The sequence below is a fragment of the Ascaphus truei genome, chromosome 17 (assembly GCF_040206685.1).
Source record: "Ascaphus truei isolate aAscTru1 chromosome 17, aAscTru1.hap1, whole genome shotgun sequence".
In the NCBI taxonomy this organism is placed as follows: Eukaryota; Metazoa; Chordata; class Amphibia; order Anura; family Ascaphidae; genus Ascaphus; species Ascaphus truei.
In genome coordinates this window covers 18,912,603-18,939,699 of record NC_134499.1, presented here as the reverse complement: position 1 = coordinate 18,939,699, position 27,097 = coordinate 18,912,603, and the positions used below count along the sequence as shown (strand labels likewise).

At 50.7% G+C, this 27,097-nt stretch overlaps 1 protein-coding gene across 1 annotated transcript; it reads right to left on the bottom strand.

Annotated features, from left to right (window-relative positions):
* Positions 1 to 5,510: 5,510 nt before the first annotated feature.
* On the bottom strand, positions 5,511 to 18,167 carry GNAT1 (G protein subunit alpha transducin 1). Its single transcript, XM_075574166.1, has 9 exons — positions 17,829 to 18,167; positions 12,188 to 12,230; positions 11,524 to 11,665; positions 10,408 to 10,565; positions 9,139 to 9,267; positions 8,895 to 9,024; positions 7,644 to 7,797; positions 7,353 to 7,547; positions 5,511 to 6,923 (listed from the first exon to the last, which is right to left on the bottom strand). Exons 1-8 carry the CDS (start codon positions 17,932 to 17,934, stop codon positions 7,357 to 7,359), a joined length of 1,053 nt encoding a protein of 350 aa, XP_075430281.1. The 5' UTR covers positions 17,935 to 18,167; the 3' UTR covers positions 5,511 to 6,923; positions 7,353 to 7,356.
* Positions 18,168 to 27,097: the final 8,930 nt, after the last annotated feature.

Below are 27,097 nucleotides of genomic sequence, written 5' to 3'. Positions count from 1 at the left end.
CTGCTGTATGGTGAGAGCCGCCAGTTCACCCCTTCACTGCCTATTCACTTAAGGACACTTTTGGGATTCTCCACTGAATGGTTTGGATTTTCATTTGATTGACATTTATTCAATGGACTTCTTAGGCGCCGGTAATGCTTTTTTTCTATGTTCTGTTGTCTGACTGTACTGTCAGTATTTGCCAGACTGCCCGTTTTTCACTGATATTCATTTAAGTACACATTTATTTTTATTTTTAGCGCTGTTTTACACCGTCTTTTTTCGCTAGAGGCGTCGTGGCGGCAACACACGACGGGTCGGAGCATGAGTATTACTCATACAATGCTTTTAATATTTGGAATTTTGTGAGTTTTGAATTGTGATGTCCATGTTTTATTACATTTTTATTTACGTTATCACACGAAGATCGGGGGCTTTTTCTTCTTTTTTTCTGATAGATATATATATATATATATATATATATATATATATACACATACAGTTTTCGACAAACCTATACATTTGCACGCCCAGGGCGAGTGGATTTAACATCGTGGCGAGCTACTATTGGCCCAAGCAGCACACGTTTGGTACTAGGTGGCGAGTAGATTTTTTGGTGATTTGTCGACCACTGTATATATATCATCTCCACCATTCCCGTACACACACATACTATATACTCACTACTTACTGACCAACACACACACTGACCTGGGGCTGGAGCGGAGGTCAGCGAAGGAGAGCTCTGAGGCACCCCCACGAGGCTGGAGTCTGAGCTGCAGCGGCCCAACCGCAGTGCCCATGCCCCCACCTCCTCAACAGGCCAGCTCATCCCTGCGGCCAAATCTATATTGTCCTAGAGGTGCCAGGTTCTCTATCCCTGACATGTCCTGCCCTAGAGGTGCCAGGTTCTCTATCCCTGACATGCCCTGCCCTAGAGGTGCCAGATTCTGTATCCCTGACATGTCCTGTCCTAGAGGTGCCAGATTCTGTATCCCTGACATGTCCTGCCCTAGGGGTGCCTGGTTCTGTATCCCTGACATGTCCTGCCCTAGGGGTGCCTGGTTCTGTATCCCTGACATGTCCTGCCCTAGGGGTGCCTGGTTCTGTATCCCTGACATGCCCTGCCCTAGAGGTGCCAGATTCTGTATCCCTGACATGTCCTGTCCTAGAGGTGCCAGATTCTGTATCCCTGACATGTCCTGCCCTAGGGGTGCCTGGTTCTGTATCCCTGACATGTCCTGCCCTAGGGGTGCCTGGTTCTGTATCCCTGACATGTCCTGCCCTAGAGGTGCCTGGTTCTGTATCCCTGACATGCCCTGCCCTAGGGGTGCCTGGTTCTGTATCCCTGCCATGTCCAGCCTTAGAGGTGCCAGGTTCTGTATCCCTGACATGTCCTGCCCTAGAGGTGCCAGGTTCTGTATCCCTGACATGTCCAGCCCTAGAGGTGCCAGGTTCTGTATCCCTGACATGTCCTGCCCTAGAGGTGCCAGGTTCTGTATCCCTGACATGTCCTGCCCTAGAGGTGCCTGGTTCTGTATCCCTGACATGTCCTGCCCTAGAGGTGCCTGGTTCTGTATCCCTGACATGTCCTGCCCTAGAGGTGCCTGGTTCTGTATCCCTGACATGTCCTGCCCTAGAGGTGCCAGGTTCTGTATCCCTGACATGTCCTGCCCTAGAGGTGCCTGGTTCTGTATCCCTGACATGTCCTGCCCTAGAGGTGCCTGGTTCTGTATCCCTGACATGTCCTGCCCTAGAGGTGCCAGGTTCTGTATCCCTGACATGTCCTGCCCTAGAGGTGCCTGGTTCTGTATCCCTGACATGTCCTGCCCTAGAGGTGCCTGGTTCTGTATCCCTGACATGTCCTGCCCTAGAGGTGCCAGGTTCTCTATCCCTGACATGTCCTGCCCTAGAGGTGCCAGGTTCTCTATCCCTGACATGTCCTGCCCTAGAGGTGCCAGGTTCTCTATCCCTGACATGTCCTGCCCTAGAGGTGCCAGGTTCTCTATCCCTGACATGTCCTGCCCTAGAGGTGCCAGGTTCGGTATCCCTGACATGTCCTGCCCTAGAGGTGCCTGGTTCTGTATCCCTGACATGTCCTGCCCTAGAGGTGCCAGGTTCTGTATCCCTGACATGTCCTGCCCTAGAGGTGCCAGGTTCTGTATCCCTGACATGTCCTGCCCTAGAGGTGCCAGGTTCTCTATCCCTGACATGCCCTGCCCTAGAGGTGCCTGGTTCTGTATCCCTGACATGTCCTGCCCTAGAGGTGCCAGGTTCTGTATCCCTGACATGTCCTGCCCTAGAGGTGCCAGGTTCTGTATCCCTGACATGTCCTGCCCTAGAGGTGCCAGGTTCTGTATCCCTGACATGTCCTGCCCTAGAGGTGCCTGGTTCTGTATCCCTGACATGTCCTGCCCTAGAGGTGCCAGGTTCTGTATCCCTGACATGTCCTGCCCTAGAGGTGCCTGGTTCTGTATCCCTGACATGTCCTGCCCTAGAGGTGCCTGGTTCTGTATCCCTGACATGTCCTGCCCTAGAGGTGCCTGGTTCTGTATCCCTGACATGTCCTGCCCTAGAGGTGCCTGGTTCTGTATCCCTGACATGTCCTGCCCTAGAGGTGCCAGGTTCGGTATCCCTGACATGTCCTGCCCTAGAGGTGCCAGGTTCTCTATCCCTGACATGCCCTGCCCTAGAGGTGCCAGGTTCTGTATCCCTGACATGTCCTGCCCTAGAGGTGCCAGGTTCTGTATCCCTGACATGTCCTGCCCTAGAGGTGCCTGGTTCTGTATCCCTGACATGTCCTGCCCTAGAGGTGCCTGGTTCTGTATCCCTGACATGTCCTGCCCTAGAGGTGCCAGGTTCGGTATCCCTGACATGTCCTGCCCTAGAGGTGCCAGGTTCTGTATCCCTGACATGTCCTGCCCTAGAGGTGCCAGGTTCTGTATCCCTGACATGTCCTGCCCTAGAGGTGCCAGGTTCTGTATCCCTGACATGTCCTGCCCTAGGGGTGCCTGGTTCTGTATCCCTGACATGTCCTGCCCTAGAGGTGCCAGGTTCTCTATCCCTGACATGTCCTGCCCTAGAGGTGCCAGGTTCTGTATCCCTGACATGTCCTGCCCTAGAGGTGCCAGGTTCTGTATCCCTGACATGTCCTGCCCTAGAGGTGCCAGGTTCTGTATCCCTGACATGCCCTGCCCTAGAGGTGCCTGGTTCTGTATCCCTGACATGCCCTGCCCTAGAGGTGCCTGGTTCTGTATCCCTGACATGTCCGGCCCTAGAGGTGCCTGGTTCTGTATCCCTGACATGTCCTGCCCTAGAGGTGCCTGGTTCTGTATCCCTGACATGCCCTGCCCTAGAGGTGCCAGGTTCTGTATCCCTGACATGCCCTGCCCTAGAGGTGCCTGGTTCTGTATCCCTGACATGTCCTGCCCTAGAGGTGCCAGGTTCTGTATCCCTGACATGTCCAGCCCTAGAGGTGCCAGGTTCTGTATCCCTGACATGTCCTGCCCTAGAGGTGCCTGGTTCTGTATCCCTGACATGTCCTGCCCTAGAGGTGCCAGGTTCTGTATCCCTGACATGCCCTGCCCTAGAGGTGCCTGGTTCTGTATCCCTGACATGTCCTGCCCTAGAGGTGCCAGGTTCTGTATCCCTGACATGTCCTGCCCTAGAGGTGCCAGGTTCTGTATCCCTGACATGTCCTGCCCTAGAGGTGCCAGGTTCTGTATCCCTGACATGTCCAGCCCTAGAGGTGCAAGGCTCTGTATCCCTGCCATGTCCTGCCCTAGAGGTGCCTGGTTCTGTATCCCTGACATGTCCTGCCCTAGAGGTGCCTGGTTCTGTATCCCTGACATGTCCAGCCCTAGAGGTGCCAGGTTCTGTATCCCTGACATGTCCTGCCCTAGAGGTGCCAGGTTCTGTATCCCTGACATGTCCTGCCCTAGAGGTGCCAGGTTCTGTATCCCTGACATGTCCTGCCCTAGAGGTGCCAGGTTCTGTATCCCTGACATGTCCTGCCCTAGAGGTGCCAGGTTCTGTATCCCTGACATGTCCAGCCCTAGAGGTGCCTGGTTCTGTATCCCTGACATGTCCTGCCCTAGAGGTGCCTGGTTCTGTATCCCTGACATGTCCAGCCCTAGAGGTGCCAGGTTCTGTATCCCTGACATGTCCTGCCCTAGAGGTGCCAGGTTCTGTATCCCTGACATGCCCTGCCCTAGAGGTGCCTGGTTCTGTATCCCTGACATGTCCTGCCCTAGAGGTGCCAGGTTCTGTATCCCTGACATGTCCTGTCCTAGAGGTGCCAGGTTCTCTATCCCTGACATGTCCTGCCCTAGAGGTGCCTGGTTCTGTATCCCTGACATGTCCTGCCCTAGAGGTGCCAGGTTCTGTATCCCTGACATGTCCTGTCCTAGAGGTGCCTGGTTCTCTATCCCTGACATGTCCTGCTTTAGAGGTGCCAGGTTCTGTATCCCTGACATGTCCAGCCCTAGAGGTGCAAGGCTCTGTATCCCTGCCATGTCCTGCCCTAGAGGTGCCTGGTTCTGTATCCCTGACATGTCCAGCCCTAGAGGTGCCAGGTTCTGTATCCCTGACATGTCCTGCCCTAGAGGTGCCAGGTTCTGTATCCCTGACATGCCCTGCCCTAGAGGTGCCTGGTTCTGTATCCCTGACATGTCCTGCCCTAGAGGTGCCAGGTTCTGTATCCCTGACATGTCCTGTCCTAGAGGTGCCAGGTTCTCTATCCCTGACATGTCCTGCCCTAGAGGTGCCTGGTTCTGTATCCCTGATATGTCCTGCCCTAGAGGTGCCAGGTTCTGTATCCCTGACATGTCCTGTCCTAGAGGTGCCTGGTTCTCTATCCCTGACATGTCCTGCCCTAGAGGTGCCAGGTTCTGTATCCCTGACATGTCCTGCCCTAGAGGTGCCAGGTTCTCTATCCCTGACATGTCCTGCCCTAGAGGTGCCAGGTTCTGTATCCCTGACATGTCCTGCCCTAGAGGTGCCAGGTTCTGTATCCCTGACATGTCCTGCCCTAGAGGTGCCAGGTTCTGTATCCCTGACATGTCCTGCCCTAGGGGTGCCTGGTTCTGTATCCCTGACATGTCCTGCCCTAGAGGTGCCAGGTTCTGTATCCCTGACATGTCCTGCCCTAGAGGTGCCAGGTTCTGTATCCCTGACATGTCCTGTCCTAGAGGTGCCAGGTTCTGTATCCCTGACATGTCCTGCCCTAGAGGTGCCAGGTTCTGTATCCCTGACATGTCCTGCCCTAGAGGTGCCAGGTTCTGTATCCCTGCCATGTCCTGTCCTAGAGGTGCCAGGTTCGGTATCCCTGACATGTCCAGCCTTAGAGGAGCCAGGTTCTATATCCCTGACATGTCCAGCCCTAGAGGTGCCAGGTTCTGTATCCCTGACTTGCCCAGCCCTAGAGGTGCTAGACTGTACGTCCTGACCTGCGCCCATTTAACAAGCCACACCTCCCCAGCCCCTCCAGAAATGAAGACTCGACAGCAGCAGCCAATGAAAGATGGCGCATCTTGTGACATCATTCCGCCTAGCAACGGCATTTAATTGATTAGAAGCCTGTTAAAGCGCAGCTACATTATAACTGTACAACTCGTTGAGAATTGCAGGGCGGGAGGAGGGGGAATGTCATTTTACTTACAAAAAAAATCAATACGTACTGGACATAGAACCCTATAGGAAGACCGGATAAAGTGCACGGAGCAGGGCGGGTCCGGAACCTTCACTGCTTTGCACGCCCGTCCGCAGCAGAGGGGTTAAAGGTGCAAAGGTTTTTATTTGGAGGAGGGGGTTGGGGGAGGATTGATGGAAATACTGTATGATTAGCAAAAAAAAAAAAAAAAGCACCGCAACATAAAGGAATTCCGAAAAAGTGACTTTCTGGGGTTTGTGGATAAACCCCAAAACGACGAGAGGTGAAGATTTCCTTGTGAAGTGAGAGGGGTATTAGTATAAAACAGGAAGGGGAGGAGGTGGGGGGGGAGAGAGAATTATAAGAGGAGCAGGAAAGAAGGGACCCCCCCGCCCACCCAACTGGATGTTCCTCCCCCAGCATATGGGTGTTACAGGGCCTCATCTGGGGGTGCTCTCTGTCCTGCTTTAAAGTCCTTATGGCAGGCTGGCAGCCCCTCCAAGATGCCCTTTAACCCATGTCTCCCTGTGGTCAGAGCCCCCCTACCATTGAAAGGTCAGTATACGATGGTCACCCAACTTCTGTACTGAACAGAAGTGCCATCTGTGTCCTGGGAATGTGGCCTCCAGTTCAGAGAGAGGGCAGAGTGGGGCGGGGGAGTTTTAGGGGTCAAAAACTGTACACTGTAGTTACTGACATCACAGGCCATTTTTAAAGATGGCGCAAAGCAGCCGTACCTTTCTAAATATGTCATACTGTGAGCATAGAGTCTGGGCGTCCATTTTTAAAGGCCCCTCATTGTCCATTTGCTATCACAAAAAGATAAAAGTTCTTTGTCTCTTTTCCCCAAATTGTATTGCACCCCAAGAGGGGGTTGCAAGCAAATGGGAGGGGGTACATTTCGAAAAGATGATGGTTGGGCTTGCACCGCATTACTCATTGGACCGGAACAGATTGGTAGTGGTGCTCCATATACTGTTAGGGGTCGGATCCTGCAGTAGATCCCATGTTGTGAAAAGATTCAATTGTAGGCAGGCAGCGGGCACACGTAGGGGTAGGGTTACCCAGGGCTGGGCCCCTGAGAATCTGTGCTGTGTAACTCCCACCCCTTTTATGGAGGAGATAGAAGGGGGGGGGGTGCGGAGACATAGAACAGGTGCAGTTTACGGCGCGGTCTCTTGGCGGGTTTGTGGGTGACGCTTCTTCGTGGGGGAGGGACGGGGGCTCGTCTGGGGTGCTGGGGCAGGAGAGAGCAGGAAAGAGGCCCAGACACCTGGGGAAATTCTGCGGAGATCTGTTGAGGGAGAGAAATTCAGAAAGCAGGGGTGGGGGTCAGTGACAATGAAAGTGTTCAGAGGGGGGGGGGGCGTCAGCTCTGATGAGTCAGTGTTGGAATTACTTTGAGGAGGTAGGTGTCAGTTCATTGGGGTTAGTGTTTGGTTTCTTGGGAGCTGGGGGCAGGTCCCTCCTTTTTTTTCAAGGTGTGGGGTGTCAAGCGTTTGGGTTCAGGTGCTCAGTGAAGTGGGGGGAGAGGGGGATCATTCAGCCATTTTGGGTTTTAGAGGTTAGTTTCTGGGAGTTTGGGGTTTAATGACAGATTTTCAGGGCGTTCAGTTATTTTGGGTGCTCAGTCAGAACCTGGGGGTCAGTGAGTCTCGATTTTTTAGAGAGGACCTCCCCTTAGCCCCCGGCTCTCAGTCTTCTTGCCCAGCAAGATCCGTACCTCCTTAGAACAGGCCGCAGTCCTTCAGGTTCTCCTTGATGATAATGTCCGTGACTGCGTCAAACACAAACTTGACGTTCTCCGTGTCGGTGGCGCAGGTCATGTGACTGTAAATCTCCTTGATGTCTCGCCGTATATTCAGCTCCAGGAACTGCAACTTGATGTAATTCCCAGCATCCTCATATGTGTTAGAACCTGCAATGAAATAGTCAGGGCAATTAGGCACTCCTGGAGCTGGGTTACTGTAATGTGGGGTTATGTGGTCACTGCCCTCAGGGGGCACTCTCTCACCATCATAGTCCGGGAAGCAGATGCTCAGGTGGGCTTTCTTGATCTTCTCTGTGAAGACGTCCTTCTTGTTGAGGAAGAGTACGATGGAGGTCGCAGCGAAGTAACGATGGTTACAGATACTGTTGAAGAGATGCAGACTTTCGTGCATGCGATTCTGTGAAGAGAGAGGGGCAGCTACTTAGAACTACTCTGCTCGGACTGCCTCCTCCTCCCTGCCCTCCTCCTCCCTGCCCTCCTCCTCCCTGCCCTCCTCCTCTCTGCCCTCCTCCTCTCTGCACTCCTTTGTGCCTCCTCCTTTCTGCTCACACTACCTCCTCTCTGCTCAGACTGCCTCCTCCCTGCCCTCCTCCCTGCTCAGACTGCCTCCTCCCTGCCCTCCTCCCTGCTCAGACTGCCTCCTCCCTGCCCTCCTCTCTTCTCAGACTGCCTCCTCCCTGCCCTCCTCCCTGCTCAGACTGCCTCCTCCTCCCTGCTCAGACTGCCTCGTCCCTGCCCAGACTGCCTCCTCCCTGCCCTCCTCTCTTCTCAGACTGCCTCCTCCCTGCCCTCCTCCCTGCTCAGACTGCCTCCTCTCTGCCCTCCTTCCTGCTCAGATTGTCTCCTCTCTGCCCTCCTTTCTGTGCTCAGACTACCTCCTCCTCTCTGCTCTTCTTTCTGCTCAGACTGCATCCTCTGTTCCCTCCTCCTCCTCTCTGCCTGCCAGACTGCCTCCTCTCTCCCCTTTTGCTCTCTGCCCAGACCGCCTCATCTCTAATCCGACGGTCTCTACTTTCCCTTCTGCCTCCTCTATTTCCCTTCTCTCTGCTCAAACGGCCTCTTCTCTTTCCCTTATCTCTGCTCAGCCTGCCTCCTCTCTGTGCCCTCCTCCTTCTCTCTGCCTGCCAGACTACCTCCTCTCTGCTCTTCTCTTTCCCTTCTCTCTGCTCAGCCTGCCTCCTCTCCGTGCCCTCCTCCTTCTCTCTGCCTGCCAGACTGCCTCCTCTCTCCCCTTTTGCTCTCTGCCCAGACCGCCTCATCTCTAATCCGACGGTCTCTACTTTCCCTTCTGCCTCCTCTATTTCCCTTCTCTCTGCTCAAACAGCCTCTTCTCTTTCCCTTATCTCTGCTCAGCCTGCCTCCTCTCTGTGCCCTCCTCCTTCTCTCTGCCTGCCAGACTGCCTCCTCTCTGCTCTTCTCTTTCCCTTCTCTCTGCTCAGCCTGCCTCCTCTCCGTGCCCATGGCCTTGCTGTTCATTCTGCTCCACACACTCACCACTTCATCGTCCTCCACGAGTACCATGTCGTACGCGCTCAGGGCAGCGATGAAGATGATGCAGGTCACCCCCTCAAAGCAGTGAATCCACTTCTTGCGTTCAGAGCGTTGACCCCCGACATCAAACATCCTGCACGTAGGCAGAGGGGTCAGTACAGGAGTAGTAGAGGGTGCTACACCAGAGTATGAGGTGATGTGGGTGGGGGCTATATGGGCGAGATGGGGGTCAGCGGAAGGTTGTTACCTAAAGTTGAGGTCTTTTAAGCCGAATTGTGTTTCGATGATCCCGGTGGTTTTCACTCGAGACCTCAGTACGTCCTGCTCTGTGGGGATGTAGCCCGGGGTCACCAGCCTGGTCAGGTCATTCAGATAACTGGCCCAAACAGAGAAGAAAACATCAGAGCTCCAAGGCCCCCAACATGTCCTTGTCTAATGTCCCCCCAACCTCATCCTGAGGGCGGCTGGGCTGTGATACCTCTTAACTGACCAACTAGAAATTGTAATCTATGGAGCTTTCCAGACCTCGCCGGGATCTGTATGAACGTACAGGCTAAGAGACCTGTGAGGTTAGGGAAAGCTCTGTACACATGAAGAAGAAACTTCTGAGATATGGGAAGCTCTGTACATGTGAAGAAGATACTTGTGAGGTTAGGGAAAGCTCTGTACACATGAAGAAGAGACCTGTGAGGTTTGGAAAGCTCTGTACATGTGAAGAAGAGACCTGTGAGGTTTGGAAAGCTCTGTACATGTGAAGAAGAGACCTGTGAGGTTTGGAAAGCTCTACATGAGGAGACCTGTGAATTTTGAGAAGCTCTGTACATGCGAAGAGACCTGTGATGTTTGGAAAGCTCTGCACATGTGAAGAGACCTGTGAGGTTTGGTAAGCTCTGTACACGTGAAGAAGAGACCTGTGCGATTTGGAAAGCTCAGTACACTTGAAGAGACCTGTGAGGTTTGGGAAGCTCTGTACACGTGAAGAAGAGACCTATGAGGTTTGGAAAGCTCAGTACACTTGAAGAGACCTGTGAGGTTTGGGAAGCTCTGTACACGTGAAGAAGAGACCTATGAGGTTTGGAACGCTGTGTACAGTATAATTTAATCTATGAACTGTCTGGTTTGTCCACTAAAAGGTATCACAACTGACAATACATTTGCACTTCACCATGACAGGTGCAGCTCATGTATCTGATGGGCAACAGATTTAGAAGATTCCTTGAAATCCAGGTCCCTATGTACACTGTACTCCCCCACCTAATACACCACTTTGCACACTCAGAAATCCAACAAGTGTGTGTGACACAATGTCACATAGTGTCTCTGCTGTCTGCCTGAGAGCGACTCTGCAGGTCTCTGCCTGAGAAGAAGTCAAGCTGCGAATTCGGGGGGATGGGGACGTAGAGGTTTCTTTTAGGTAGGTTCAATGCTCTGCAGGTTTTGGGGCTGGGCTGCTACGATGCTCTGCGAGCCTCTGACAGGAGATGGGGAGGGACAGACAGATAAAGTAGCCCCTCACTATCCGGCCGAGTCGTTGAGCTGGTATTCGGATGCCCGGTCGAAGCATGCCTGGATGCCAGTGTCCTTCCACAGGCGCCCGATGATATCAGCCACCTCCTTGGGCATGCTGCCCTCGTCTATGGTGTCTGCCAGGTGCGTGAGTTTGCGGGAGTCATCCTAGGAGCAAGAAACACCTGTTACCAGACAAAGCCACCAGCTGCCTCCCGCACAGTCCGGTGATAGAACGAATAATCGGAGCAAGATCTGCGCTGACAGTGACTAGCTGCCCAGATGTACCCCAACACCCCATAACCACATACACAAGGGAGGCAGGTCATTCATTGGGGGAAAGCAACACGCAGCACTGGTCGGTTTGGTATGGGATATATAGCATCTCATTGGTTGGTTTGGGAATGCTAAGTACTTCTGATTGGTTGGTTTGGGAATGCTAAATGCTGATTGGTTGGCTTGGAAATGCTAAACACTTCTGGTTGGTTGGTTTGGGAATGCTAAAAACTTCTGGTTGGTTTGGGAGCGCTAAGTGCTTCTTATTGGTTGGTTTGGAATGCTAAATACTTCTGATTAGTTGGTTTGGAATGCTAAGTGCTGATTGGTTGGTTTGGAATGCTAAATACTTCTGATTGGTTGGTTTGGGAATGTTAAGTGCTTCTGATTGGTTGGTTTGGGAATGCTAAATACTTCTGATTGGTTGGTTTGGAAATGCTAAATATTTCTGATTGGTTGCTTTGGGATTGCTAAATACTTTGTATGCTAAGAGCTTTTGATTGGTTGCTTTGGGAATGCAAAATGCCATCTCATTGGTTGGTTAGGGAGTGCTATGTAACTTCTCATTGGTTAGATTTGAAGTCCCCGTATGTAATTCGTTGGTTTCATAGTGCATACTTTATTATGTGGTATGGGAGTGCTGTGATGCATCTCATTGGTCGGCTTGGGAGCACAGCATGGTGTTTGGTTGGTTTGGGGCAGTGATGTAATCCCATTGCCTGCTTTTAGACGCAGTGTATCCTGGTTTTGAAGTCTGTCCTGTTCAGCTGTCCCCAGTTGTCACCCCACATCTCACACACGTTCTACTTGACCATGTGCATGCTGTATATACACATTCGAATCAGCTCACCTGTCGGGCGGGTTCACCATACTGAATGCTCAGCGTGTTCATGGCTTTCACAATAGCGAGCATGGACTGCAGCGTGTTCCCGTAAATAATGGTGATAAACTCCAGACATTCTTCCATAGAGTAACCGTCCTGGTGAATAATCCTTAACAGAGGAGGGAAGTGTCACTGAGCAGTGTAAGTGAGCTGGGTGTGGGGGGAGCAGTGTAAGAGAGCTGGGTGTGGGGGGGAGCAGTGTAAGAGTGCTGGGTGTGGGGGGGGGGGCAGTGTAAGAGTGCTGGGTGTGGGGGGGGGGGAGCAGTGTAAGAGAGCTGGGTGTGGGGGGGAGCAGTGTAAGAGCGCTGGGTGTGGGGGGGAGCAGTGTAAGAGTGCTGGGTGTGGGGGGGGGAGCAGTGTAAGAGAGCTGGGTGTGGGGGAGAGCAGTGTAAGAGAGCTGGGTGTGGGGGAGAGCAGTGTAAGAGTGTGGGGGGAGCAGTGTAAGAGCGCTGGGTGTGAGGTGGAGCAGTGTAAGAGCGCTGGGTGTGAGGTGGAGCAGTGTAAGAGCGCTGAGTGGGGAGCAGTGTAACAGAGCTGGGTGGCACAGGGCAGGTAGGGGGGCAGTTAAGAAGGGATGGCACAGGGCACGGAGGGGGATCACAGTTAGGGGGGACAGTGCTGTCTCACTCACTTCATCTGTTTGACGATGGTACTTTTCCCAGACTCCCCAGCTCCTGAAAAACAAACGGCAGAGTGAAGAGGTTAGGGGGGCAGAGACAGACTTGTCCCAGAGGTTGCTCCCCCATCCCACTGTCACATCACGGGACTGCAGCAGTGACAGGGGGGGCATGTAATGCTCCGATGAGGGACTGACATAGATGGGGGGCAGTCCCACCTCACCCCAAAGTTATGTCTGGCATCGAACAGGTTACATTGTAGGGGATTTAATTAAAGTTTAATGGTTTCCCTGGTAACCAAAAGCTTTTGATGGATCTCACCATTTTTATCTAATCTCTTCTGCAGATCAGACTGCCTGTGAATAATCACGGGGACCGAAAATGGCCGATGAGCGAGAATTTCTCAGAGTCCCCAAAAAATTACCCAACAAAATCCAAACTTCATGGGACAGCCCATTAAACCTCTTCTGTGCCCGAGCCCGTACCAGGCATTGCTGGCCTCCAGGCATTGAACGGGGTGATATATTTTGGGGTGTGATGTCCCCAATGTTTATACAGAGTTATTTGTCAGCGTCCCCCTGTGTGGGGAATACCAGGTCACCTCACGCCCGTGTAGACGGCACACACCCTGATTATTAACCCTCTGCTTGAGGCAGCATAGGGTTAATGGGATTATGCAGAAAGCTGGGATCAGTCCTGTAAATCCCATATAACCTCTCGTCCATGTCACGTCTCCAGTCTCCCTCAGTCTCTCTGTCTCCCTCCCTCTTTGAATTCACTCCTTTTCGTGCTGTGGCACCAGACTAGAAATGAATGTAAGCTCTTGGGGTCGCAGAATGTAATGTGCCTTCAGAGTTCTGTATCTTACAGTGCTGCTCCCTGATACACCTCCTCGTGTATCATGTCAAATCTCAGCTGTCTGTAGTTTGTGCATGCCTGTGGGTGTGCATACTTTTGTATGTGAGTTGTGTGTGTATATGTGTGTGCATACTTGTGGTGTGTGTGTATGTACAGTTGTGTGAAAAAGAAAGTACACCCTCTTTGAATTCTATGGTTATACATATCAGGACATAATAACAATCATCTGTTCCTTAGCAGGTCTTAAAATGAGGTAAATACAACCTCAGATGAACAACAATACATGACATATTACACCGTGTCATGATTTATTTAACAAAAATAAAGCCAAAATGGAGAAGCCACGTGTGAAAAACTAAGTACACCTTTACTGCTTCCATAGGAATTAAGATGCTAAGTAGCAGACAGGTGCTGCTAATCAAATAACCTTGATTAATTGATCAACAGCAAGTATGACCACCTCTACGAAAGCCGAAGTTTTAGCAGTTTGCTGGTCTGGAGCATTCAGGTGTGTTAACACAATGCCAAGGAGGAAAGACATCAGCAATGATCTTAGAGAAGCAATTGTTACTGCCCATCAATCTGGGAAGGGTTATAAGGCCATTTCCAAACAATTTCAAGTCCATCATTCTACAGTGAGAAAGATTATTCAAAAGTGGAAAACATTCAAGACAGTTGCCAATCTTCCCAGGAGTGGACGTCCCAACAAATTCACCCCAAGGTCAGACCGTGCAATGCGCAGAGAAATTGCAAAAAACCCAAGAGTTACATCTCAGACTCTACAGGCCTCAGTTAGCATGTTAAACTTTAAAGTTCATGACAGTACAATTAGAAAAAGACTGAACAAGTATGGTTTGTTTGGAAGGGTTGCCAGGAGAAAGCCTCTTCTCTCTAAAAATAACATGGCAGCACGGCTTAGGTTTGCAAAGTTACATCTGAACAAACCACACGACTTCTGGAACAATGTCCTTTGGACAGACGAGACCAACGTGGAGATGTTTGGCCATAATGCACAGCGCCACGTTTGGCGAAAACCAAACACAGCATATCAGCACAAACACCTCATACCAACTATCAAGCACGGTGGTGTAGGGGTGATGATTTGGGCTTGTTTTGTAGCCACAGGACCTGGGAACCTTGCAGTCATTGAGTCGACCATGAACTCCTCTGTATACCAAAGTATTCTAGAGTCAAATGTGAGGCCATCTGTCCGACAGCTAAAGCTTGGCCGAAATTGAACAGAATGGCTGAAAAAGAAAAGAATGAAGGTGTTGCAATGGCCCAGTAAAAGTCCAGACCTCAACCCGATTGAAATGCTGTGGCTGGACCTTAAGAGAGCTGTGCATAAACAAATGCCCACAAACCTCAATGAACTGAAGCAACGTTGTAAAGAAGAGTGGGCCAAAATTCCTCCACAACGATGTGAGAGACTGATAAAGTCATACAGAAAACGATTACTTCAAGTTATTGCTGCTAAAGGTGTTTCTACAGTATTGTATTTTAAGGTATACTTAGTTTTTCACACATGGCTTCTCCATTTTGGCTTTATTTTTGTTAAATAAATCATGACACAGTGTAATATGTAATGTGTTGTTGTTCATCTGAGGTTGTATTTACCTAATTTTAAGACCTGCTAAGGAACAGATGATTGTTATTATGTCCTGATATGTAAAACCATAGAATTCAGGTGTACTTTCTTTTTCACACAACTGTGTGTATATATATGTGTATATATATATATATTGTATAGTAACAACGAAAAGCAGACCTGCAACACATCCACAATAAAGATACTATATGTCAGGAAATATAAAGCTGTAAATAAAGCTCCTCACGGTGCTCGGGATGAGATTAATATGAAAACAAAGAAACAGAAGTCCCCTAATGAGCACTCAAACATGTACATGAAAAAATATCAAATTTATTAGTAACAACATCATAAAAACATATAATTAAAACAATCACTCTGTACCGTATCAAACACTAGAGTAATACACAGGAAAAAAACACCTGACCCCCTGTATACAGGGAGAAAACAAAGAAACAGAATCCCTGTAGGAACAAAGTCTAATTGGTGTAATCGGTGTAAGGCACAGTGTGCCCCTCACCAACGGGACCGGCCGCTCTAAATAAGTCTAGACAGAATATAATTGTGAAGCCTGGTAATGTAGTGTAGAAAGTCACAAGAGGTACGTGTGTACATGACCAGAAGGCACAAGCAGGAACATCAGAGATGTACTCGGAGCTGCAGGCTCAACCGTAATCATGGAGGGTTGTCCTCCTGTTATTGTCCCCACTGCACTGCCTTACCTCTTGGATGCTGACCGGGTCATTCTGGGATTCTGTCTGACTGGACTTACCTCTTGTGACGTTCTACACCACATTACCAGGCTTCACACTTATATTCTGTCTAGACTTATTTAGATCAGCCGGTTCAGTTGGTGAGGGGCACACGGTGCCTTGTATTGTATGTCTTTATTTACATAGCGCCATTAGTGTACATAGCGCTTCACAGCAGTAATACACGTGACAATCATATAAATAACCAATAATATAAATAACACACAAAGGGGAGAAGTGATTCAGACATAAAAGTAACATTTAGGAAAAGGAGTCCCTGCTCTGAAGAGCTTACAATCCAATTTGTTGGTAGGAAGAACGTACAGAGACAGTAGGAGGGCGTTCTGGTAAGTGTGACTGCAGGGGGCCAAGATTTATGTATGAGTTGTTAATTATCAGCCACGGAGCTACTCATATGTTCGTTAAGCAGGTGTGTTTTGAGGTGGGTCTTAAAGGTGGATAGAGAGGGTGCTAGTCGTGTATTGAGGGAAGGGCATTCCAGAGGTTCGGGGCAGTCGGTGAGAAAGGTTTAAGGCGGGAGAGGGCTTTAGATACAAAGGGGGTAGAGAGAAGACATCCTTGAGCAAAACGCAAGAGTCGGGATGGTGCATTGCGAGAAATTAGGGATGTGATGTAAGGAGGGGCAGAAGAGTGTAAAGCTTTAAAAGTGAGCAGGAGAATTGAGTGTGAGATGCAGAATTTATTAGGAAGCCAGGAGAGGGATTTCAGGAGGGGAGACGCAGAGACAGATTTAGGAAAGAGTAGAGTGATTCTGGCAGCAGCGTTTAGGATAGATTGTAGGGGAGACAGGTGAGAGGCAGGAAGGCCGGACAGCAGGAGGTTACAGTAGTCGAGATGGGAGAGAATGAGGGTCTGTGTCAGTTTTTGCAGTCGAGCAACAGAGTGCGAGATCAAATTCAAGTGATCGGCCAAGAGAAGCACGCGGTCCTAACGCCACATAACCGGCACGGGCAAAAACAGCACATGATTACCAAAGGGATAGAAAATCGGATTTTTCTTTGAATCTGTTACTGAATTTCGTACCATTGTTGGGAAACGCAGAGAAATACGTCGCACTTGATTGAGTGTTTTAGGGTTGAAGATACATTTACCAAGTTTTCCAGCACAGACCCAAAAGTTATTACTATCATTAGGACGCCAGAGAAAGCGCTGCAGCGTTTCCAAACCTGAACTGCTATTGATATAGAGGTGGACAGTGAATACTATAATATAGCAGGGTATTATTTAGTATATTTTAGAGTATTGCAGAATATTCTAGAAGTGGTAATGAGAAGTAATGTTGCAGTATTCTGTTACTCTGACCTTCCTTACTCTCTCACTGTCCCCGTCTGTCCCTCTCCCGTCTGACCGCCCATACTCTCTCACTGTCCCCTTCTGTCCCCCTGCCTCTCCCGTCTGACCGCCCATACTCTCTCACTGTCCCCATCTGTCCCCTTGCCTCTCCACACTGACCGTCCTTACTCTCTCGCACTGTCCCGTATGTCCCCCTGCCTCTCCCCTCTGACCGCCCATACTCTCTCATTGTCCCCGTCGGTCCCCCTGCCTCTCCACACTGACCGTCCTTACTCTCTCGCACTGTCCTGTCTGTCCCCCTGCCTCTCCCATCTGACCGTCCTTACTCTCTCACTGTCCCTGTCTGTCCCTCTCCCGTCTGACCATCCTTACTCTCTCACTGTCCCCATCTGTCCCTCTGCCTCTCCCATCTGACCGTCCTTACACTCTCACTGTCCCCCGTCTGTCCCCCTGCCTCTCCCCTCTGACCGTCCTTACTCTCTCACTGTCCCCTGTCTTTCCCCCTGCCTCTCCCCTCTGACCGTCCTTACTCTCTCACTGTCCCCCGTCTGTCCCCCTGCCTCTCCCCGTTGATTGTCCTTACTCTCTCACTGTCCCTGTCTGTCCCTCTCCCCTCTGACCGTCCTTATTATCTCACTGTCCCCCGTCTGTCCCCCTGCCTCTCCCCTCTGACCGTCCTTACTCTCTCACTGTCCCCCGTCTGTCCCCCTGCCTCTCCCCTCTGATGGTCCTTACTCTCTCACTGTCCCCGTCTGTCCCTCTCCCTTCTCTCCTCTGACCGTCCTTACTCTCTCACTGTCCCCCGTATGTCTCCCTGCCTCTCCCGTCTGACCATCCTTACTCTCTCACTGTTCCCGTCTGTGTCCCCCCTGCCTCTCTCGTCAGACCGTCCTTACTCACTCACTGTCCCCGTCTGTGTCCCCTCTGACCGTCCTTACTCTCTCACTGTTCCCGTCTGTGTCCCCCCTGCCTCTCTCGTCAGACCGTCCTTACTCACTCACTGTCCCCGTCTGTGTCCCCTCTGACCATCCTTACTCTCTCACTGTCCCCTTTCTATGTCCCTCTGCATGATATTTAGGGTTTGCTGGCCCCCCTTAGTGTATAAATCTGCCCCAGGGGAGGATTCTGCCTGTGATACTTAACCCAACAGGAGAAGTTTGACTGTCCTGGCATCTTTCTCAGCATCTTCCTTCAGCTTCTTCTCCAACTCCCGTGAGTGCTTATCTTCCGCACTCGCTCCGGCCCCCATCTTTCCGTATTCCAAGTGGAGGGTGGGAGGGAGAGAGACGCAGGTGCTGCCCTCCTCTTCCTCCGGTGCCGGACAACCCCTCCTAGTCACTCAAGAGCTGGGAGAACCTTATTTCCGGGCGCAGAGGATTGGGAGACGCTGTGGTCAATGTGAGCTGGTTGTCCTACCTCCACTTGGGTTGCCGGTGGAGTGAGGCTTCTCCCCCCATGCCCTTCTCCCAAATCCGATCTACTCTAATTCCCAATTGGATTTTAGGGCAGCAATTGGTCAGCTGACCCCCTGCGGCCAATAGTGGACAAGGACAGGTGCGAGGGATGAGTAGGTGTGGGATTTTCGAGGCAGAGTTGCTGAGCTCGGCTGAAATGTGACCCGGACAGATAGGTGTCATTATCTTCTGAAGAGGTTTATCTTAAGTCTCTGTATACGCTGAGTCCAGAGAGGGGAGATTTACACTGAGCCATCTTTACCCTGCACACAGGACTGGGGACACTTCTGGTAACATTGCTATATATCGGGACACAGATACACGGGATGTGATCACAGTGTATCCAGTCATTAGGAAAGGAGACATTTATAGCAGGGATCCATACTGAGCCAGGACCAGGCATGAGGCTCCAGCAGAAGACAGTGTCACAAGCAATAAGGCACTCGGCAGTTAAGTCAATATGTGGTGATAAATGTCAATGTCCCAAGATCCTTTGTCTTTGTACCATCCCTTAAACCCAGTACAGTTCAAGTGTGTCATTTTGTCTTACGCAGTGAAATGTCATCGGGAAATTTAACAAAAATAGCAATATTTACCAAAAATCACTGCGCGTCTCCGCCTGGGAATGTCACTAAGGAGAGGCCTTTTGGGGGAGAGTTTGGGGATTTTTGCAAAGTTTGTCGATTTTTCACCCAGTCCTCGAAGTCGGAGAAAGTTTGTTGTTAAAAAGATAGAGAAAGAAAAAGAATAGCAAAAATAATATAAAACGGGGAGGAACTAAACTTTTCTCACAAACATTTCACTGCCATGAAAATCTTTCACTGTGGCTGTAACATTCAGAAAAAACGGCCAATTAAACAAATCTCCAGGACACGATCTTACAGTGCTTTGTGTTTTCCAGAAATAATAGGAACAGATGGTTCTGCAGCATTAGCTGTGTACTCGTGGGTACCAGTATCCAATCTCCACATGCCATATACCTGTGGGTACAGGTATCCTATATGCACATGCCATATACCTGTGGGTACAGGTATCCTATATGCACATGCCATATACCTGTGGGTACAGGTATCCTATATGCACATGCCATATACTCGTGTGTACCAGTATCCTATCTGCACATGCCATATACCCGTGTATCCGCTGTTCTGTGGTATTCTGTCTCCTGTAGGATATTGGGCACATGCGTCTCGCATCGTTGTTCGCACGTCCAGCTAAGGCCCCGCTACACGCCCGCCTTGCGTCCTGGCGGCACGTGCACAGCGTTTCACTGCGATCTGAAGGCAGCTTTTTTAGGCTGTGGGGGTGTAGCCAAAATGGGCCGGGGGGGGGGTGGTCATGTGGAAGGGGGGGGGGCCGCGGCCATATCGCACATTTTCATGAAGGAGCGAGTGTGTGTGTGTGTGTGTGTGTGTGTTTTTTGGGGCTAGACATGGGTACATATCAAACCCCCAAGTTCAGGAGAAAGGGCAGCATCTTCATTGCCTGGAATATCATAATACCCCCTCACAGTCTCTCTTTTAGCGAGCCAAGGAAGGGGAGCGTCGATGGTGCACGGCATTCTCCTGACTGGCATGGTCACATTTTTTGCAGAGGATGCCTCAGTGGTGAATACCCTGTAAACCTGCCGGCTCCCAATGAGGGGAGCGTCGATGGTGCACGGCTCCCAATGAGGGGAGCGTCGATGGTGCACGGCTCCCAATGAGGGGAGCGTCGATGGTGCACGGCTCCCAATGAAAAGGAAGCCGCAGCTCAAGGGAATTAAAAAACCAAAAAAATTGGGGGCGATGAAAAGTTATGTTTGCACACTATACTGCACACTATACTGCACACTATACTGCACAGCACACTATACTGCACACTATACTGCACACTATACTGCACAGCACACTATACTGCACACTATACTGCACAGCACACTATACTGCACACTATACTGCACAGCACACTATACTGCACACTATACTGCACAGCACACTATACTGCACAGCACACTATACTGCACACTATACTGCACAGCACACTATACTGCACACTATACTGCACAGCACACTATACTGCACACTATACTGCACAGCACACTATACTGCACACTATACTGCACACTGTACTGCACACTATACTGCACACTATACTGCACAGCACACTATACTGCACACTATACTGCACAGCACACTGTACTGCACACTGTACTGCACAGCACACTATACTGCACACTATACTGCACAGCACACTATACTGCACACTATACTGCACAGCACACTATACTGCACAGCACACTATACTGCACACTATACTGCACAGCACACTATACTGCACACTATACTGCACAGCACACTATACTGCACACTATACTGCACAGCACACTATACTGCACACTATACTGCACAGCACACTATACTGCACACTATACTGCACAGCACACTATACTGCACACTATACTGCACAGCACACTATACTGCACACTATACTGCACAGCACACTATACTGCACACTGTACTGCACAGCACACTATACTGCACACTATACTGCACAGCACACTATACTGCACACTATACTGCACAGCACACTATACTGCACACTGTACTGCACAGCACACTATACTGCACACTATACTGCACAGCACACTATACTGCACACTATACTGCACAGCACACTATACTGCACAGCACACTATACTGCACACTGTACTGCACAGCACACTATACTGCACACTATACTGCACAGCACACTATACTGCACACTGTACTGCACAGCACACTATACTGCACAGCACACTATACTGCACACTATACTGCACAGCACACTATACTGCACACTGTACTGCACAGCACACTATACTGCACACTATACTGCACAGCACACTATACTGCACACTATACTGCACAGCACACTGTACTGCACACTATACTGCACAGCACACTATACTGCACACTATACTGCACACTATACTGCACAGCACAATATACTGCACACTATACTGCACAGCACACTATACTGCACACTATACTGCACAGCACACTATACTGCACACTATACTGCACAGCACACTATACTGCACACTGTACTGCACACTATACTGGCAACTATACTGCGCACTATACTGCACACTATACTGCACACTATACTGGCAACTATACTGCACACTGTACTGCACACTGTACTGCACACTATACTGGCAACTATACTGCACACTATACTGCACACTATACTGGCAACTATACTGCACACTGTACTGCACACTATACTGCACACTATACTGCACACTGTACTGCACACTATACTGCACACTATACTGGCAACTATACTGCACACTGTACTGCACACTATACTGCACACTGTACTGCACACTATACTGTACACTATACTGGCAACTATACTGCACACTGTACTGCACACTATACTGGCAACTATACTGCACACTATACTGCACACTATACTGGCAACTATACTGCACACTGTTCTGCACACTGTTCTGCACACTATACTGCACACTGTACTGCACACTGTTCTGCACACTATACTGCACACTATACTGCACACTATACTGCACACTATACTGCACACTGTACTGCACACTGTTCTGCACACTATACTGCACACTATACTGCACACTATACACTCATGTTCAATATTTAAACGTGAAGAGTAAAGCCGTAACTCCGATTAATGTTTCAGTGACCAAACCATCCTGACTTAGGCCTCGGTCCCGCTGTGCTCGTTGGCGCGGGCGGCGGGTCGCGAGTTCCCCACCAGCAGGGGAATCCTCGCGAGCCGGTCCCGGTCCCCACTGGCTGCACAGCTGATTACACGCTGTAGCGCGTCAGCCGCTGGAGACACCACAGAATGGTGTTTCCTAGCGTTGACGCGTGACGTGTGTGGCTGTGAGCCAATGGGGAGGGGAGGCTTCGGGAGGAGGAGAGGCTTCGGGGAGCGGGGAGGAGTGTGGAGTGAAAGCAGGTGAGTGCCTGTCTGTGTGTGTGCCTGAGTACGTGCGTGCCTGTCTGTGTGTGCCCGAGTGCGTGAGTGCCTGCCTCTGTCTGTGTGTGTGTATGAGTGCGTGAGTGCCTGCCTGTGTGTGTGTGTGTGTGCGCGCGTGTGCGCGCGTGTGTGTGTGTGTGTGTGTATGAATGAGTGTCTGCGTGTGTGTGTGTGTGTGTATGAATGAGTGCCTGCGTGTGTGTGTTTAAACTTACTTTCCAGCTCCAGCCCGAGTCCGTGGAGGGAGGGGGGGGGGGAGAGTAGCGGGTCCCTCCGCTCAAGCCACGCCCCCCTCCCTGTCAAACCGCCCACCTCCCGCTCCGGCTCCCGCTCCCTACAGACCGCAGATCGCGGTCTGTGTATCTCAGCGCACCGCCTGTCAGCAGCGCAGGTGCGCTGACTCTGGGAGCGGGGCCTTAGCCTTAAGGTTTCATGGCTTTTCAATCCAACTGTTTTCATTGTGTATGTTACAATCAAACCCAGCACAAAATGTTCTTAAATGTAACAAGTACTCAAACCGAATACATAACTGGAAGGAGCAGACTCCACATACAAGCGAAGACCGAGCTTTCCCAAAGCGAGCATGCTAGACGCTCATCGGCCATTTACATTTACTATTTGGGGAGAACGGGTAACATTTCCAAAGAGGACAAATGAAACGGCATGGAGCGAAAGTGTGTTTACATTACATGCAGCCCCTGATTGGCTCCCTGCCGCACCACGTGACGCGTCGCCGCACGGGAACACAGTAGAGTTAAATACCCTGCCGACTGACGCGTCACAGTATCAAGTGCGCCAGGAAGCGAGGTGACACCGGGGCCAGCTACAGAAGCGGTAAGGGGCTGGTGAGAGGCGTGGCGCGCGCTGCCGGCTGCAGCGGAGACCTACCCGAAGAACCACAGGAGTTTGGTTACCGCGTGTAGAGAATGACCCATCACGCAGCACAGTTCACTCAGGTGGCCACCAGGTGGCAGGCGAGTATCACAGATTGAGTTTTTGTGTTGTTGAACCCCATACAATGCCGTTATCCCAGGTACAGAGAGTGCTATTATTAAAGAGCCGGGTCTTATTGTTTCTTTATATAAACAACCAGTTTTCTATAACCCATGCGGCGTAGCCATATACACACCACACTGATGTAACCTCCCTAGGAAGCCAGGCAGGGAGGGGTACAATAAATGTGCGTGTGTGTATATAAGTATGAAGGGATTGGGGCACACGCGTAACTAGCAGAAGCCGGACTGCTGGAGAAGGTGCTGCTGTCAGATTACCTAGATAGATACCGTACACAAATAACAAAGAGATAGGCACGCAATAAATATGCAAAAACATATGAGAATGAATCGATTGGCAGCTCTGCTGTAGACAGATCTCGGCAGGGGAGACCTTCTCGGCAGGCAGAGCGTATCGCCACCGGCTACTCGCCATGTTTGGAAATGTTGCTCTCGCAGGGATTCGGGACTTCCTGCATACTGCGAGGGCAACAAACATGGCGATTTCAAACCCCTGCCGAGAGTGCCTTTTCGCCCTTTACTGCATGAGGGCTTAAGGGTGGGTGATTAGTGTTAGGAGCAGAATTTAGGGATGCGGTGAAAGCTGACCCCAGCTTAAAAGGTATGAGACTGCTGGCGTCCGCGTCCGGGAAAGCAGGGGGTCAGACCACTTGCTGTGGCACCGCGGGCTCTAGGGTAGGGAGCCAGGACCTGCCAGGTTAGACGTAGGCTGGACAGGCAGGAGACTGTTAGTGGGTCCCAGGGAGTGTAGGCAGCAAGGATTGCGGGAAGCCCACTCCATTTCACTAGCAGGGCACCAGGGGGTCACTCGCACAAGAGCCCGGCTGTTGCAGTCCTACTCCTGGCCAGAGGCATCTGGGGCAGTGGCAGAGGTCTGCCGCCTCCGTGATGCCTGTCAGCCAGCGGATAAAGCGTGTGATTGTGTGCGGATACTTCTGAAATCGTTACCAGTAATGGGGAACTTAGTTCAGAGAGTAGCTAAGGCAGTGCTAGGGATCTTTGCTAGCACAGAGTTGCCTAGAAGGGTGCTAGCGGAGTTAGGTTGCCGGGTGAGTAGGCAGCCAGGGGCAGTAGCCAGGGCTAGGTTAGAGCAGCATGGTGTTCTGTTCTCGGACCAGCCGGGCAGGACACATAGTACAGATCATCCTGTGCCCGCAAGGGATCTGTGTCCTCTGTGTAAGTATACCTACCCGGTATCTGCAGAGGTGGAGGGCAGTGTAGAGAGGGATATAGGTGAGCTGCTGGCCCTAGGGGTAAGTGGGCTGTCTCAGAGCCCTTGGGCTTGTCCAGTAGTCCCAGTACCTGAGAAGGATGGGACCAACCGCTTTTTTGGGGACTGCCGGCAGGTCAATGCAGGGACGGTGTCAGATGCCCATCCCATGCCCCGCCAGGGTGAACTCGCGGGGGCAAGGTATCTGACTACCAGGCATCTAAATACAGGGTACTGGCAGATCCCCCTGACCCAAGAGGCAAGGGAGATGTCAGCCTTCATCACCCTGAATGGCCGCTGTGAAGTTGTAAGGATGCCACTATGGACGAGGAATGTCTGTTTTACCTTCCAATGCCTGGTCAGTAGGTTTTGGGAGGGGGTGCAGAAGTGTGCAGGGGCATACCTGAAGGAGATAGCTGGGTATAGTCAGACAAGGGATTTGCAGCTAGTGCAGGTAGCAGCAGCAGGGCAAGCTAGAATAAGGGAAGCAGGGCTTACTGTGAAACCCACGAAGTGCTTAGTTGGGATGGCTGAGGCGTTGTACCTAGGGCACGGGAGCGGGGGGGTGGAGGGCATCTGACTTGTCTGGACCCCACTGGCTACTGCAGAAAGTTTATCCCACAGCCTAGTGCTGTGACTGAAACCCTGACTGACTGGACCGGGGAGTGACTCTCAGTACTGGTTGTCTGGTCTCCTGCCTGCAAAGTTGCTTGTCAGGCAGTAATGACCACACTGAACTGTGCTCTGATTCCCACAGCACCCGACTTCTCTAGACAGTCTGGGGTGCAGACAGATGCCTCGGACTGTGGCATCAGGACTGTTCTCAGCCCAGTAGGGGAGGAGGGCAGTGGGCACTGCAGTGCTGCTGGACTATTTCACAAGGACCATCCTGTTACACAGTTAACCTCAAGAGCTATGCCGCCCGTCAAACTGCCGGAGGAGGCGGTTATGCCAGCGACTACGCTTTGAGGTGGGGAGGTGTGACGGTGAAGGGGTACCCAGACCATAAATAAAGGTTGGGTGCCCCTGAGCTATATTGGAGAATTGTGAGTGTCAGGTCTTTAAACCAATTGCGCTATATAACTGCTTGTATAATAAAGATGTATGTGGTTTTACTGTTCCAGGAGTGCCAACCAGCGGAATGTGCCAGGCGTGAGCGTCAATGATGATTTTTCGGGAAAATGTTGTCAGGGTGTGTTTGGGTAGAAGGGGGCCTATGTTGCGGGTTACCCGAAACATGCACTCAGGAATCCCCCCAAATTCCTGAGGACATGAGGAACACAGACCACCGGATAAAATCCCCCCTAGAACACGGTTTGCAGCTCACCACCAAATCCCCCTGCTTCAGCACAAACCAGAGCAGTACGACCGGGCAGGGAACTGGGTTACATTCCCGGTCCCGGGATATGCCCGAATCCCAGAACTCAGGGATAAGGTGGAGAGAGTTATAGGGGTTACATTTTAAGTTAAAGCGTAGAGTGTCAGCTCTGCAGCCAACTGCTGGCTGCAGTCCTGTGAAGGTGTATAAACTGTCTATATGCGCCCTGCTAGGAATAATAAGGGCCATATCACCGTATTAAGGGTTAATGAATACCCACAACCTACACGGGACACAAGGGGTTAATGAATACACACAACCTACACAGGGCATAAGGGGTTAATGTAGACCCCCACATTCTACACAGGGTTCCTAGGATAAACAGACCCGACCCAAGTAATGCCCAGGTACCCTGAATCCAGTATAGGGGTTCATGGGGAAATCATATCATGTGTTAACTATGAATTATAGTAACAATGTTTTCTGAATAAGGGGGAAAAGGGAATGGGTTTTAACCATCCCCCAAGATTTATATGTTTGAAGACTAGTCTAAGGAGAACCGTTTAGGTTACACTTTATTTCATACATCAAAAACTGTAACACATTTTAGCTGCAGAATGTATGAGTATATTTTTTAGGCAGCAGTCTTTTAAAATATGTTTAAACTTTATGCATTACATCAGACAGGATCTGTTGTCCTGCAAAGACTCAGAGGGGGGCTTATGACTACTAGATCAAAGGGACACTTGTCCTAGAGGTGTGATCCCTTTTGTTAGCAGGAACGGCTAGAGGTGTGAGACCCATTTGTTCAGGACAGCTAAGTAGTGGCCACATTCTCAGATCCAGAGTCAGCTTCAAAAACAAGGAAATAGAAGTGTTGAACATTTAGTTGACATGCAGGGGTGAAGGAGACTGAGCGGCACCCGGTGAGAGAGCAAGATGCCATATGCTAAGTGATTAGTGAGGGAAGATGGAGGTGGTCACACATGCTCAGTGGCTATACTGAAACCCTCCGCCAGGTTTTGTAGAGCCTGGTAATCCCTTGCAATAGGTGGGAGGTTTAGTTCCCTCGCAGTGATTCGCTGCAGACTGAAAAGATTGGACATTTGAAAGTTTTAAAAGTTTGTGCAGCCAGTGAGGAGTGAGTTCCATCATGTAACAGATTTAAGTCCATCTTGTAAGAAGTTCCATCTGATTCATCTAAGCTACAGCGGGGGGTACAGAGACTATTTCATCGCAACTAAAGATCTGTATCCAGCTTCCAGTATTCGTAAGGACTAAGGATTTGCTAACTAATCCTGCATTGGGGGAACGAAAATATTACCTTTGGCGGAGTACGAGTGGTTGCAGGCAGCGCCATTAGCCAAGGACTGTTACACTGCTCTTTTTGTGCATCACCCCGCGTTTGGGTATTGATGCCTAGAGACTTGATTTCT

Bases quoted from the DNA above. Each gene is read 5' to 3' on its own strand.
- GNAT1 (XM_075574166.1), bottom strand. From the start codon at position 17,934: ATGGGGGCCGGAGCGAGTGCGGAAGATAAGCACTCACGGGAGTTGGAG. The intron at 9,268-10,407 runs GTGAGGGGCTAC...TGTTTGGGCCAG, and splicing joins CTCAACGACTCGGCCGGATA to TTATCTGAATGACCTGACCA. The intron at 7,548-7,643 runs GTGAGAGAGTGC...ATTTCATTGCAG, and splicing joins CTGCTTCCCGGACTATGATG to GTTCTAACACATATGAGGAT.